The sequence below is a fragment of the Erpetoichthys calabaricus genome, chromosome 10, assembly GCF_900747795.2.
Source record: "Erpetoichthys calabaricus chromosome 10, fErpCal1.3, whole genome shotgun sequence".
NCBI classification, from domain to species: domain Eukaryota; kingdom Metazoa; phylum Chordata; class Cladistia; order Polypteriformes; family Polypteridae; genus Erpetoichthys; species Erpetoichthys calabaricus.
Window position 1 is genome coordinate 169,601 of NC_041403.2, and position 13,313 is coordinate 182,913.

A 13,313-nucleotide genomic window follows, 5' to 3' on the forward strand; every position below is an offset into this window, starting at 1 on the left:
GGGAACATCGTGTTGGCTCAGGTGCAGTTGGGACGGGGGTTGGTGTGTGTCCTGGGGCAGCTGCCAGGGGACGTTGTGGTGCGAGTGGCCTGCTGCATACTGGAGCGAGTTTACGAGATGTCCATGGGATGACTCGATGGGAGTCATTTGTCAGCTGTGGCCTCCACTCCTGGGCATACCATCCAGCCAGAAACACAAAAGGTGCAAACACCCGGTGCCTCTTTTATTATGGGCGATGCAATGAGACACAAGGAGGCCGCCCTAAAAACAACACTGTTTATTTCAATAGAAAGTGAAAAGAATACAACTGTGTACATGGCCCCCTTTGGAGCCGTCAGGCCGGCATGTGTGCCCCACAGGGCCCAGTCCATGGCACGAGTCCCAACATATGGCAAGAAGCAGCCCATACGCGCCGATTCCAGGGACACCCAGGCCGTAACCCGTTAGAAAGTCTTTATATACAAAGAGAGGCCCGCGGCCCGCTTCTTATGTCACGTCCTCCTCCTCTGAACAGTAGTCGCGCCCCTGAGGAGAGCGAGAGGGTCAGTACCGCTCCCAGTAGCGCTGTACGGCGGTCACAGCTACACCCCAGCTTACCTTCTCAATTTTCTCATCCAGCATTCGAAAGAATTCTTGCTGACTCTCAGACGTGTGAATACTGCAAAGTAGAAGAAAAGAAAACCTGAATGGGGGCAAGCAGGAGGCAGCGGCGTGTCCCACACACTCTCACAGCTTATGACCACACATATACACACGTCCAACTTGCCAGGACGGCACACACTTGGATCTCTGGGAGTTGCCTATCCCCATGCCATCCTTCTGGCTTCTGGCCCGGTTGGAGGTGGCACTCTTCTCCTGTAATGGACACAAAGAAGACGGGTAAAGCTTTGCCGCCCTTACCAGCCCGCACTTTTCTCACTTGCTGGCCAGGTTGTGGCATGGCTTTTCCTAATCGGTACCACCCTGCCCACGGCCCTCGGTTCTTACCAAGTTATCCTGGTTCCGTGTCGCTACCCGCTCCTCTTCACAATGCATGTACTTGACTTCCTCCACCGTCTTAGCCTTGTACTCGTCTGCAGGAGGCAGAAAGGTCAGTCACAAAGGCAGGCATGGCACACTTTGGGCCAGGCGTCTCTACATGCCCAGCTCTAGCTGCAACTGTGCTTTCGTCAGGGGGTATGCAACATCACCATAGCAACAGTGTGCTCAGCAGCATTGCCATCACCCAAGAACATGGGCACTGGTGACGTCTGCGGCACTGACCTCTTCATATGCTTACCTCCAAAGACGTCACCATTGTGGTAGGTCTTCCCTTTGCCTCCCTCCTCGTCACTTGGCACTGTAGACACATGCTTGGCAGAAGTGCAGCCCATAGTGTCAGGCGGGCAGCTGCAGACGGACGGCCAGAGATCGGTAAATCATCTCCTACTTGTTCCAAACAGGACGTTGGATGAGGGTGGCCTACAGAAAGAAGACATCTGTGAGCTCATCACCCGTCGACTGGTCATTCTTGCCATGTGATGGTCACTCTACAGGTGCCCAGTACCACGGCACGGAAGCACACGCCAGACTGGCATCCCGCCCACCAGAACCCTCAAATGAGCCGTGCTAACGAGGGCCGTGGTGGGTCCGGTAAAGCCCCGACCACGCCCACGCCGACCCTCGCCCCCTCCCGGGTCACTCGCGGCTCATACGTGTGGGATGGGGGGGGAATCGGACCGGCAGGCGACTTCACGCCGCCTCCTAACAGCCGCACCGAAGCGTACCGTGGGGCGACAGGCGCCCCCCGACCGCGTCAGCCTTTCAGACTCCTCGGTGAAAGCTCCGGAGCTACGTTCGTAAGGCGCCGATCAAGAAGAACGGCAGCCGGGAAATCTCAGGCACGGCAACAGGCGACCACAAGCGAAGCCTCCTCCCGGCCTGCGTCTCCCACACAAAGCCGCCTCCCCTGTCGCCCACCGGGAAGCACAGGCCGCGGACGCAGCGAACAGACTGGAAACCGCCGCGCAGCCCACAGCCCCAGACCGCCGCCCCCAGTCGTCACCGCGCCCACGAATAAGCAGCCCCTTGCCCTTCGGCCCGACTCACCTCCGTTTGGTGCGCTCAGCTCGGCTCGGCGGCGGCCGCAGCCGGACACTCGTTCCGATCCCAGCAGGAGCAGGCAGGCTAAGCAGTCGAGCGCTGAGTCAAGTGCAGTAATCGAGCGCCGAGTCCTGATGCGCCATTGGGCGAGACGAGTGTGCGCGTCTCGGTCACGTGGTCGGCGGCGCTTGCCGCTCGACAGGCGCTTCGAACGCGCGAGGGGAGACCGCGAGCTCGGCATCAGTTTGGTGAAGCGAGGCGAGGCGAGGCGAGGCGAGGCGGGCCGGGCGAAACGTCAGCGTGCGCGAGGGAGGAAAGGCGGACGGGAACCAAACGGGCAGAAACGGCGAGGAGCGCCCGGTAAAAGTTTCAGGACTCCGGCATCCCACAACCCCAGTAACACCAAGAGGACCCCCCACCCCGTTTAAATGGTAGTAAGTGTGACATAAGCAAGATAAATAAGACCGTTGCAGAGAGGTGCAGGGTACGCGGAGCTCAGGGCTAGGAAAACAAAAATATAAAGAGAAAGATCGTGAGACTAACATGGGGCTGCTTTTCCTCCTAAGGCAGGCAGATTGCAGCTCCCGTTTTTCCGGCTGGTTGGTGGCCTAAAGAGGGCCCCGTCTTGATCTGAGGATTCTCTGAGCACGGCATGCCAGCGGTGCGGTCTTGTGGATGACGAGCCTCTGCTGGGCTTCTTATTTGTATCAAGCGGCCTGTTTTTGTGTGTATTTCTGCACCAGGTACCCAGGACCACCAAGTGCGTGCGGCTGCTCACGGACCAGAGAAGAGGCAGTGTATATGGCGATGGATGTGCACAGCTATGAAGAAACGGACAGACAGGCAAAGCGAAACAAACACGTGAGGAGTGGGATTGAGTTTCTTTGTGTAAGTTTTGTCCTTTAAACCAAACATACAGAGTTGATACTTCATTTAATTTGCATCTCATTATTCATAAGATGGAGAACAACGTGGTATGTAAAAGTGACCTGAGTGCTTGGTGGGCCAGTGCTGGCGCCAGGGAGCCCATGAAGGTCACGTCAGGTTGTAACTGAATGACACTTGGTGGTCTGGCCCAGTTACTGAGCTGAACCAAGTGATTCTGATTACTTTGAACAGTGCCAGTCACAGGGCAGCTCATTAACAAGACCTGCGTGCCAAGTGTGTGTTCTGAAACTGCATGACACAAGTGACAGTGAGCCCGTCAAAAAATGGTCGTGGACTTGTGGGAGCTAGGGCTGTGGTTGTAGCATCCTGGCCTGGATTAGGATCAAGTGGCCTCGTGGGCCGTCCCACCATTCACATGCACAACACTTTCAATGTTTATTCCCTTTTGTGTGACCCTGGCGTCCACTTCAGTGTTCATGGCCTGCCATCAAGTCTCCTTTTTTCTCATCTCTGACTTCTTACATTCTGGTTATTTGTTTTTTTTTTTTTTTTTTTCAGGCCCCCAAATCCATCACAGGTGGGGTGTGTGCAGATGTCTGCCCTGAACGTGGCCTGCATGTGTGTGTATCCGATCAAAGTAGGTAGCAGCAGGCAAATGAACTGCAATAACATCAAGATACAATTCAAGGGAGTCTGTCTGGAAATAAAGTCAGCTCAAGATGGCAGAGCGAGAAATCAGAAATGACTGCACAAGTGTGCCCAGCACATCTGTTCACAGAATCACCAGAGAGGAGCAGGACTGGTGGGCACTGGTGGAGAACAACTTGAGGAAACCGAGGGGCACTTGGGGTCTGGCTCTTGCAGAAATACAAGCCTTGGGGACACACGTGTTGTCAAAGTGTGCAGCCGCCATGCAGCGGCGTGTGGTCCTTCAGCAGGACATTCTAGACGTTTGAGTCGTTTGTCCGCTTTGTTTGCATGCGTTCAGATGTGTCTTGTGTGCTCGCCTCGGATTCGGTACAGCTGTGAGCAGAACTCGAGCTGAAGACTTGTCATCCTGTTGACACCACCATGAAAACATCACATCTGTGTGAGAAAAACTGGATTTGAGTGTCAACTGGAGTTGGACTTGGCCTAAACGGGACACAGGTGACCCTGTGGCATTAACTAAAAATTCAGATGGAGTTGGTGTATCGTACCCTTCAGTGGCAGCTTGTAGCTAAAATTAGTTGGGGTGCTGCTCCAGAAAATTTTTAGCCTTTGTTTTAAAATTGTGTAAAAGGAAACAAACTTGTATAAAAAGAAAATTTATTCAGAAACCGAAAAAAAATGAATCAAATAGAATAGCTGGAAGCAGGATAATAATCTAATTCTACACTTTATCACATTCAAGAATATGGTACACGGTTTTATTAAGCACACCAGCACGCCAGGGTCAGCACAGCAGGAGTGCCAGTCCTCTCTCCTTCACAGCCTCGCGTGCGCACAACAGCCAAACACCACGCCGCTGGAGCTGTGAAGCGCACACTTCCATACAAAGATTTTTGTATCTTTTTCATAAACTGGGGGATGGCTACTGACATTAAGCTTAAGGATTATATATTGTACAAGTATAAAGAAAGAATTAAAGAAAAAAGGACTCATTAAATTAAATGTTATTGATAATATCAAGTGGAAATAGGGGGTGCTGCAGTTCCACAGTGTCTATACGCGAGCCGCCACTGGCGCCCTTCGCTGAGCACTTGTACCTTAATATTTACAGTTGTAACGTATTAAGAGTAAAATTTAAATGATATACAACATGATCAATACACAAACGTGACCCCCAGTGAAACAGAACAAATGTCAACCATTAATACATAAAAATGAGCCCCTTCCCATGACACCGGAGACCCGAAACCAGTTGGCATCAAGTGGAGAGGGTAATAAAGCTGGGTTTGGTGAATTATTATGATATATTATTATAAATTCTTTTTAAGTTGCACAATGCCCACTGTTGTTGGGCATCAGTAGCAGCCTGTCACCAAGTACCACCACAGGATAGTAACACGACAGACAGGACACAGCAGCACACTTTTATAATTGTTTGTGCAAATGATTAACACTCGTGATATGGAGAGCCAATCAGGGCACTGGACTGAAGTTGCCGCATCCCTCCTGAGGCTGATGGATATCCTGTCCCCCCCAAAGCCACCTGCCCCTCCTGGGGTCCCCAGAGGACTAGGGTCATGTGTATGCCTGTCTGTGTTTAGGTAATGAGGTGCTCGGCCATTAAGAGCTTTAGATGGAAGGAGGAGGATTTTAAAATCGGCCTAAAAAGAACTAGAAACGAGTGTAAAGACACAAGCACAGGGGTTACTTACGTGATGGAGCAGAGCTGTCATCTGTTTGAGAAGAAGAGAAGGGTGACACTCTCTGGAGCCTCCATACGGAGCCTTCACCATCTTAAAAATAGGCGCCAGCTGCTAATATCAGACGGTTGTGTGATGTGTTCTGACCAAGATGAAGTCAGACTATCCATCCATTATCCAGCCCGCTATATCACAGGGTCATGGGGGTCTGCTGGAGCCAATCCCAGCCAACACAGGGCGCAAGGCAGGAAGCAGACCCCAGGCAGGGCGCCAGCCCACCGCAGGAAGTCAAACTAGCAGGCCCTTTACACCAACGGCAATAAACTGACTGGGAACTTTTATTAAATTTCAGTTCTTTATAGTCATTCAGGTGTGTGTTCAGAACAAAGTGTGTGTGCATATTGAGTTATTTAAATGGCTTCTATAAAGAGGCTGGGGACAAATACAGTTCTATCTATCTATCTATCTATCTATCTATCTATCTATCTATCTATCTATCTATCTATCTATCTATGTTATATAGTGCCTTTCACTATCTATCTATCTATCTATCTATCTATCTATCTATCTATCTATCTGTTATATAGTGCCTTTCACTATCTATCTATCTATCTATCTATCTATCTATCTATCTATCTATCTATCTATCTATCTATCTATCTATCTATCTATCTGTTATATAGTGCCTTTCACTATCTATCTATCATATAGTGCCTTTCACTATCTATCTATCTAATTTAGAACTGCTGAGCCATAAAGTGACCAGTGTTTGATGCCAGCTGCGTCTTTCTCCCTCCATTGATAACCTTTTGGTGTTTTTTTGTCGTTTTCAGAGACACCTTCCTGTCACTCGTTCATCTTTTACTGTGTCCTTAATAAGACTGTGTAGGGAAGCAGTGCTGGGTGTGAAGGGAGGATGGAGCTGCATGTGACAGTGACGTGTTATAACGATATCGGTGAAGTGAAGACAGTGAGTACTGAGCCTTGGGGACATCGTGTGTTAGACTGGGATGGCAGAGTTCAACCATTGTGTTTGTGCACAATCAATGTGTTCAATAAGCCAAACAATACACCATTTATAGGTGATACGTGTGGACCCCGAGTCGCGGATGATGATGATGAAAATAATGATTACCCAAAAAAGGCGGGCACCCCTTAAAAGACCCCGCTGGCACCTGACAATACACACCCACGGGTGCTCCTTCTCACGTATCCTGATTGACACTCAAAGTGCTTTGGAGTTTCAGTTTTATTGTGGACGTTACTTTCTCTCGGTGGCTGTGAGGTTAGGGATTTGCAGTGTTAATCGGAAGGTTGTCAGAAGTGACCCTACTCCATTGGGCTCCTGAGCAAGGCTCTTAACCTGTAGGGAACCCTAACCTGGGGGTTGGTGGCAGAATTGGCACTCCAGCCACTATAAAGAACCTCCCACTGTTCCCACTCCATCTGAACTGGTGTGGTGCTGAGGTGTCACCCGTCACACATCTTGTCTGAACTTTGTATGTCATTGGGAAGTTCTTATGCGAGGGGCCATTTGCTTGGTTTTGCTTTGTGATGCCCACGTGTGGACTCTGCTCAGACCGGACTCATCCTCTCCTGTGTGCCATCTTGCTCAAATATAAAACTGAATACCTTGTGTCTTCCTTTCACATGAAACCACGACAAAGTGGGCACAATAAAGGACACCAACACAAGTAACTGGCTAAAGCCAGGAGCAGGTAGGAAGTGACTGTGCATGAGAGTGAAATTTAGAAAACATTGGGTGAGATTAAGAATTTATGGGGCTTTGACCACAGCACTCAAGTGGGTACCAGACGTGCCATCACAAAGAACAGAAAACCTGCTGGCATCTGCACACATGGCACACACCATCAATTGATTAAAGTTCAATTAAGGTCCAATGAGGATCCTGTGGTGGAAGACAAAACAACAGACAGTAGGCACTGATGGAGATTGATATGATGTAGAAGTGAGCAAAAGATGAGCGGCCATCACAAAACGGAAAGCTGGTGTGCCGTGCGACATGAACAGCCAGTGGGCCAGCAGATTGAATCTAAATGGTGTAAGAAGCACCAAAGAACTGGGAAAACATGGTAGGGTCAGATGAGGGGATTACGTCCACCGTCCATCCTGGCACTTCAGACTGGTAGTCGCTGCAGAGCAGCATGGAGAATGGAAGTGCCCACTGGCACAGGATGTCCACTCTGTAGTGAACTGTTTTCTGGGGGGCAGCCATTTTGGATCAGTTGGCAACAAACAGTCACAGACGACATCAGAAAAGGCTCCTTGTGGGAATCGTGTTGGAATGAATGATCTGGTAGACATTCTGTCCTACAACAGCCCAGGCAAAGTAGTGAATGAAGTGAACGAGTAGTCGAGGACAAAACTCGAAAAGCCAAATCTTCAAGAAGGTGAAAAAGGAGAGCACACCGCCACCTTAAATAGCAGCGATGTGTGGATGTCATGCCGTGTGACTTCAGTGGGACAAGAGCCACGGCGTTTGGTAATGGGGGCTGCAGCTGATCACAAAGCAAAGCTTGAAAATGTCAAATAAAAGCGCATGGCAGTAAAATCCAGAAATCACAACGCCCTGGTGGCAGCACCTTGGACCTTTTCAGCGGGACGTCTGGGACGGCTCCGGGACAAACCAGGAAATTCACGATCATCCGATCGATGACCAGTGAGCTGCAATCCACGGGGGTCCACATTTGCACTGAACAGGTCAAGTGTGTGAGACGCGGCAGACATGGGGTCCCCAGAGTGAAGAGTCGAGGTGAGCAACGTGACGGCAGCCTGTCTCGGAGCAGGTGAACCTCTAACCGTCAGGCTCAAGAATGAGGACTTCAAGAAATGTAAAGATGTCCTGCAAGTGCTCAGGACTGATTTAACAGCCAGTGAACCCAAGGAAGTGCAAAAAAGGCAGACAGAGAACATGAAAGAGAGAAGACAGGGGGGGTCAGTCCTGAAATGTACAAAGAAATGTGCCAGGGGCATTTAAGGGCCAAAATGACAAGCCGGGTCAGCAAGGGGCGAAGTGCAGGAGATGTGCAAATCTGAGTTAAACCCACAGATACGTTTTGAAGGATAGTGTCCCAAGATGGCAGAGGCCCTCCATAAAGCTGCATATGAGGACGTCACTCGTCTTGACAATCCAGTCATGAAGGTTTGTGGAGCTGGTGGCCCAGAAGTGGAGAGGGAGATGAATGAAGATGTCCAGCACAGAGAGGGGCAGGAAGTGAACTCCAGTAGGTCAGCCAGTGAAAGTGACAAGAATGAGAAAAGACTCGTGTGGATGTTTTACTGGTACGCCAAGGACTGTGAATGGAAAATAAAATGAAGAAGCCACAAGCTCCATGGGTTCAGGGTGTGAGGCCGTTCCCCAGTCTGCTCTCTTCTTGAGGGGCTCAGTTTGCCTGGTCAGGCATCCTCTGCTTTGAGTTTACAGGTTTGGAATTTGAAGAAGGCCCAGTTCACACTAAGGCTTAGGGTTATGTGACGACGTGTCTTTTTAAATTTGCTTTGGCCTTCCAACCACACTGAGATGGCATTTCTGACCACCGGCAACAAGTTAGGGTTAGGGTCTGAAAAACGGCGAGTCTCAGGCGTCGACGTGGATGGGGAGACACCACTGTCCGATTGTCACGCGATCAGACGTGAACTTCCGTTTGGGCCTCTCCTAACCTCTCACCTAATTTCTTATTTTTTGAGATTGTCCCCAGGAGGTCCCTTAACACAAAGGAAAGACCAAATGAGCGATGGGCCGTTGAGGTGTGTGGAGGAGTACGGCGGCGTGAGCCGAAGCCAGTAAAGGATCGTGAGCGCCGTTACCGTCTCTGCCAACGACTGCCTTAGGCTCGGCTCAGGGTGGGACGCTTTTAAGACCAGGGGTCTCACAAAGGTTACCCTGTTTGCTTTAACACAGCTTCGTACCTGCAGATTAGCTCACTCGGCTCTCGCAATCCCCGATAGGCTGAAGCCCTTCTGAGTGAGCGCTGAAGAGACGATCAACCGCAGAATTCAAGTCTGAGAAACGGACGGAGCGACTTTGGTGGCGTTGGGGGTGAAGATTACGGGCACATCTGACAAAGGAGGAGCAACGCAGTGGCAGGAAAGGGTGATGGCACGGAGGGTCTTCACCGACGGAGCGCTAAGACCGGCGATCAGCGCAAACGCTGTGTGGTAGACTGTGGCGTAGTGCTAAATGTGCCACTGACGATGTTACTCCACTTGAAATGTGACATGACAGTAATAACAATAACACAACATTTTATTGAAGGCACATCAATCACATCAAACAGTCCAATATACAAACAGAAAGTGAGGCACACACATGGAGCTACAAAGGCAGCCTGTGCCCATAGTGTGCCATCTGGGTAATGGAATGGCTAACAGTAAGGAGCATCAGGACGAACACAGAAGGGAAGAGGCGGCCGGTGCAGTTTGAGAAGCGTAGGCCTGATCTGCTCCCGGCTTTTCAGTGGCTGCCGAGTTCTGTACGTATTGCCATTCATTTACAGTTGACAGCAGTGCAAGAGTCGAGTCGCTAGGTGACAAAAGCAATAATAAGTGACGCAGCAATGGAAATGCATCAGGTGGAAAAAGGCAACCTCGGAATTCCTTATTAACGTGAGGAGAGTGTAGGATGGAGAATCACGCGAGACGCAGGTAAGGATGTAATAAAGCTGAGGAATTCTCTTTAAAGAGCCAGGAGACGCCTCAGCTCTGTCACAATTTAATTTGAGAACCTTTGATGTAACAACGAAACCGTGGACCACATGGAGATGATGAAGAGCCGAGGGAACAAGTGAGATGGGTCAGAGCTAAACCTGCCAATGGCAGCAAACAATCGGAGCCGTCCCGCGGCGTTTAGCATCTTCAGAGTGCAACGTAACGACACACCAAAGACGCACTTCCCTTCATGTAGAGATTTTCTAAAGAAGACTCTTTGAACGTTAGACCCCCGGATAAACATTTGTAAGTGACATCTGTCGGTGTGAGCCCACCACATGTGCCACAAGTGACAGAAAATGGGGACTTGAGGTGCGCGGTGGACGAGGCCATCGGTCACATCACCCGTAAGCCAGCGCTCGAGTCGCATCGTCGGCGTATTTCAGTTCAGACCCCCAAAGCGAATCTGCATTAGTGAGGACCACAGAAGGGATGGAGGTGGGCAGCTGGTTCTGTTCCTGTTAACTGGGGCTCTCAAAAGGCTGCCTGCGATTCTGTGGCGTCCCTCTGTGATTTGTTTCACTGTTTGTGTTCAGAACCCTCATCAAATTGTGGGCCACGTCTGCGACTGCTTTGCTGACATCTGAGCTTCTCCATCTACCATTCATGAAAAAATAACAAAGAAAGAAATCAAATGAAAAAGGGAAGCCCCGGATGGAACGGTCAACGCATGCAGGCCGCCTGGTGGGGACTCCGGAATGTCTGACTCGGTGAAAGATTTGTATTGACTGTGTGATCAGGACGGGGCGGACATCTGACGGGGCTTCCTGTGCTGGGATCAGCATTTCGGCTCTTTGATTTGATTGGATGCTCAGCCGCTTTCAGGTTACGGTCACAGCATTGGTTGCCCCAATAACTCTGGAACTGGACTTCATCAAATCTAGCAAGTTATCCGCATCTCTGGGGTCACAGATCATATAATTTGGCTTAATTTGTTCCCAAAATGCTAATTCATAAGCATCTGAGTTTTCTGTTTTCCTGACTTTCTTGAAGTGGATTAGAGCCCTGGCTGGGGACACTCTCACCATCATCATCATCATTTGGTGCCATCTCCCATTATGAGGGCTGGCTGTTGTGTTTCTCCACTCTTGGTGGTCCTGACGTGTCCGCACCATTCTTACAATCGATGTGCTAATCGACACGTCCCCACTCGCTGGCACCTTCATTAGTGGGTGAGGCCACATAGCCATAAACTGCGTCCCTGAAGGGCCGACATTCCCAAAGGTGACGTTGTTTATGTGTACCTGACTTCATGCGGTTTGTAGTGATGGCCAAGACAAGTGTGAAGTCTTGTGCTTTCATGGAGTTTCTGATCCGTGGAGACCAACGCTGGACGACTGAAAACAAAGGTAACGACGCCCATAAAAAAACCTCCCAGACTCGTGTCACTTAAGCCACACGTCAAGTTGTGGAGTTGAATGTTCACCGCTTCCTAAGGAGGTGGTTCACTTCTGGGAACATCAAACTGTGACGAGCATTTGGACTGAAGACCCTCATCTCCCGTCACTCTCTGATCAGCAGTCCAGCTCAGCTGCGGCTCATTGGCTGGCTGGCTAACATTACACATCATGTGACACCAACAGTGCAAAGTTCACCAAGAGATGAGACCATCTAAGGCAGGGCTGTCGTTCTCCGGTCCTGGAGGGCCGCAGTGGCTGCAGGTTTTCATTCTAACCATCTCCTTAATTAGTGATCAGTTTTTGCTGCTAATTAACTTCTTTTGCCTTCGTTTTAATTGATGTGACTCAGACCCCAACAATAATGAGACACAAAACAAGCAGCCACATGAGCAGCTCACCTGTGCCCACCACACAATATCTGAAGGTCTCAGTAAAACAGAAAATCAACAGTTTTGGAAAGTCTGCTGTGGCAGAAAGAGAGCAGCAACAGGCCATGGAATTAAATGACGGGTTCAATTAACAGCAACAATCAGCATCTCATGAAGAAACTGGTTGGAGTTTGAATCCCCAGTTTAACTGATAATCTGTTGGCTCGTTCCACGTCTAATTTCTGTTTGGCTGTCATTTCATGAAGAAAAGAATCAATTCAGGGAACTGAATCCTTAAAACAGGACTAAAGAAAAGAAGTTAATTAGCAGCAAAAACTGGTCACTTATTAAGGAGACGGTTAGAATGAAGACCTGCAGCCACTGCGGCCCTCCAGGCCTGGACTTTGACACCCTGATCTAAGCTAACGAGAAGTCACCTCTGAGACGATCAAACGAGTGGACTCTCAATCCCGAGGTTCTCAAGTCCTCACTCGGTTTGTGTGTTCGGGACGTTGTGAGCATTCGACTGGACGCCACGAGTAACGTTTTGATGTTGTTTGCTGCTGTCCACCTTTGGTCACCGCACATCATAAATCTCCATGGAAACACGACACTCAGCGTTTTCTCAGCCACCACGATAGACCACATGGTGACACACATAAAAAACTGACTCGAGGGCAGATGTCCCTTCAAGGTAAGGCACAAATTGGTAACAAATGGAGGCTCTTTAAAGGTGGGCCTGGCCGTGGACCTCTTTGAGTAGACAGGACATCTGCTGACATTGGCACATTGGCATGAAGCACCAAAGCTCTAGAGTTACGTTGGCGTTCAATGTGATATTAATGTATGCGCCCTTGTCAGAGTGCAGACTCGTGCCCCTCGAAATGCAGGCCTGACACGCTAACCCTAACATGGTGGGAAGACGCCATGCGCCCTCCTGCCATGCTCTCCTGTTCTCTTAGACAACACAACTGGCGGTGGAACGAGAGAAAGGCAGACGCACGCCAGCAGAGATGGAAATACAGGCCTGCAGCGGCGTCACTTCAGCGTACCCGCTGGGACGCACCCCTGCCGTGCTGTCACTCTGCCCCGCTCCCTTCTCTGGTGCCGATCTCGCCTGGCAAGCTCTCATTTTTGGGAAGGCCGAGTGTGTCGGACTTGCAGAAAGCCCCACGTCTGACAGCAGTGCGGTGTCAGCTCGTCCACAGCGGTCCACTTCTATTGGTTTTTAAAGGGGAGACGCGCCTGAACCTAAGTGGCTCTTCTACGCTAAGGACCAGATGGGCACAAGTCAGCGTGGAGCAGAAGGAGAGGAGGACTTGGGTGCAGCATACTCAGGAGGGACAGGTGGCAGAGCCGTTGGCGAGAAGAAGCTCCGAGGTGGGCCTTTTGCATCTGAAGACATTCAAGGCATTTCCACCAAGTGCTTCCAGTTATGTAGGACGTAAGCAGGGTGGCTGTCAGATGTCACCTCCAAGTGACACCTTCCACTACAA

At 50.1% G+C, this 13,313-nt stretch overlaps 2 protein-coding genes across 3 annotated transcripts in view; both read right to left on the bottom strand.

Annotated features, from left to right (window-relative positions):
* Positions 1 to 13,313, bottom strand: part of LOC114658628 (putative C->U-editing enzyme APOBEC-4) — a 131,474-nt gene that overhangs the window by 69,443 nt on the left and 48,718 nt on the right. The gene's annotated exons all lie outside the window — the stretch shown is intronic.
* LOC114658674 (uncharacterized protein C1orf21-like) lies at positions 263 to 2,235 on the bottom strand. Of its 2 annotated transcripts, none has more exons than XM_028810703.2 (6): positions 2,089 to 2,235; positions 1,280 to 1,461; positions 988 to 1,073; positions 782 to 855; positions 598 to 658; positions 263 to 525 (listed from the first exon to the last, which is right to left on the bottom strand). In XM_028810703.2, the coding sequence occupies exons 2-6, from the start codon at positions 1,371 to 1,373 to the stop codon at positions 487 to 489; spliced, it is 354 nt and encodes a 117-aa protein (XP_028666536.1). In that variant the 5' UTR covers positions 1,374 to 1,461; positions 2,089 to 2,235; the 3' UTR covers positions 263 to 486. The 2 variants fall into 2 exon arrangements, with proteins under 2 accessions (XP_028666536.1, XP_028666534.1); XM_028810701.2 differs by having other exon boundaries at positions 756 to 855.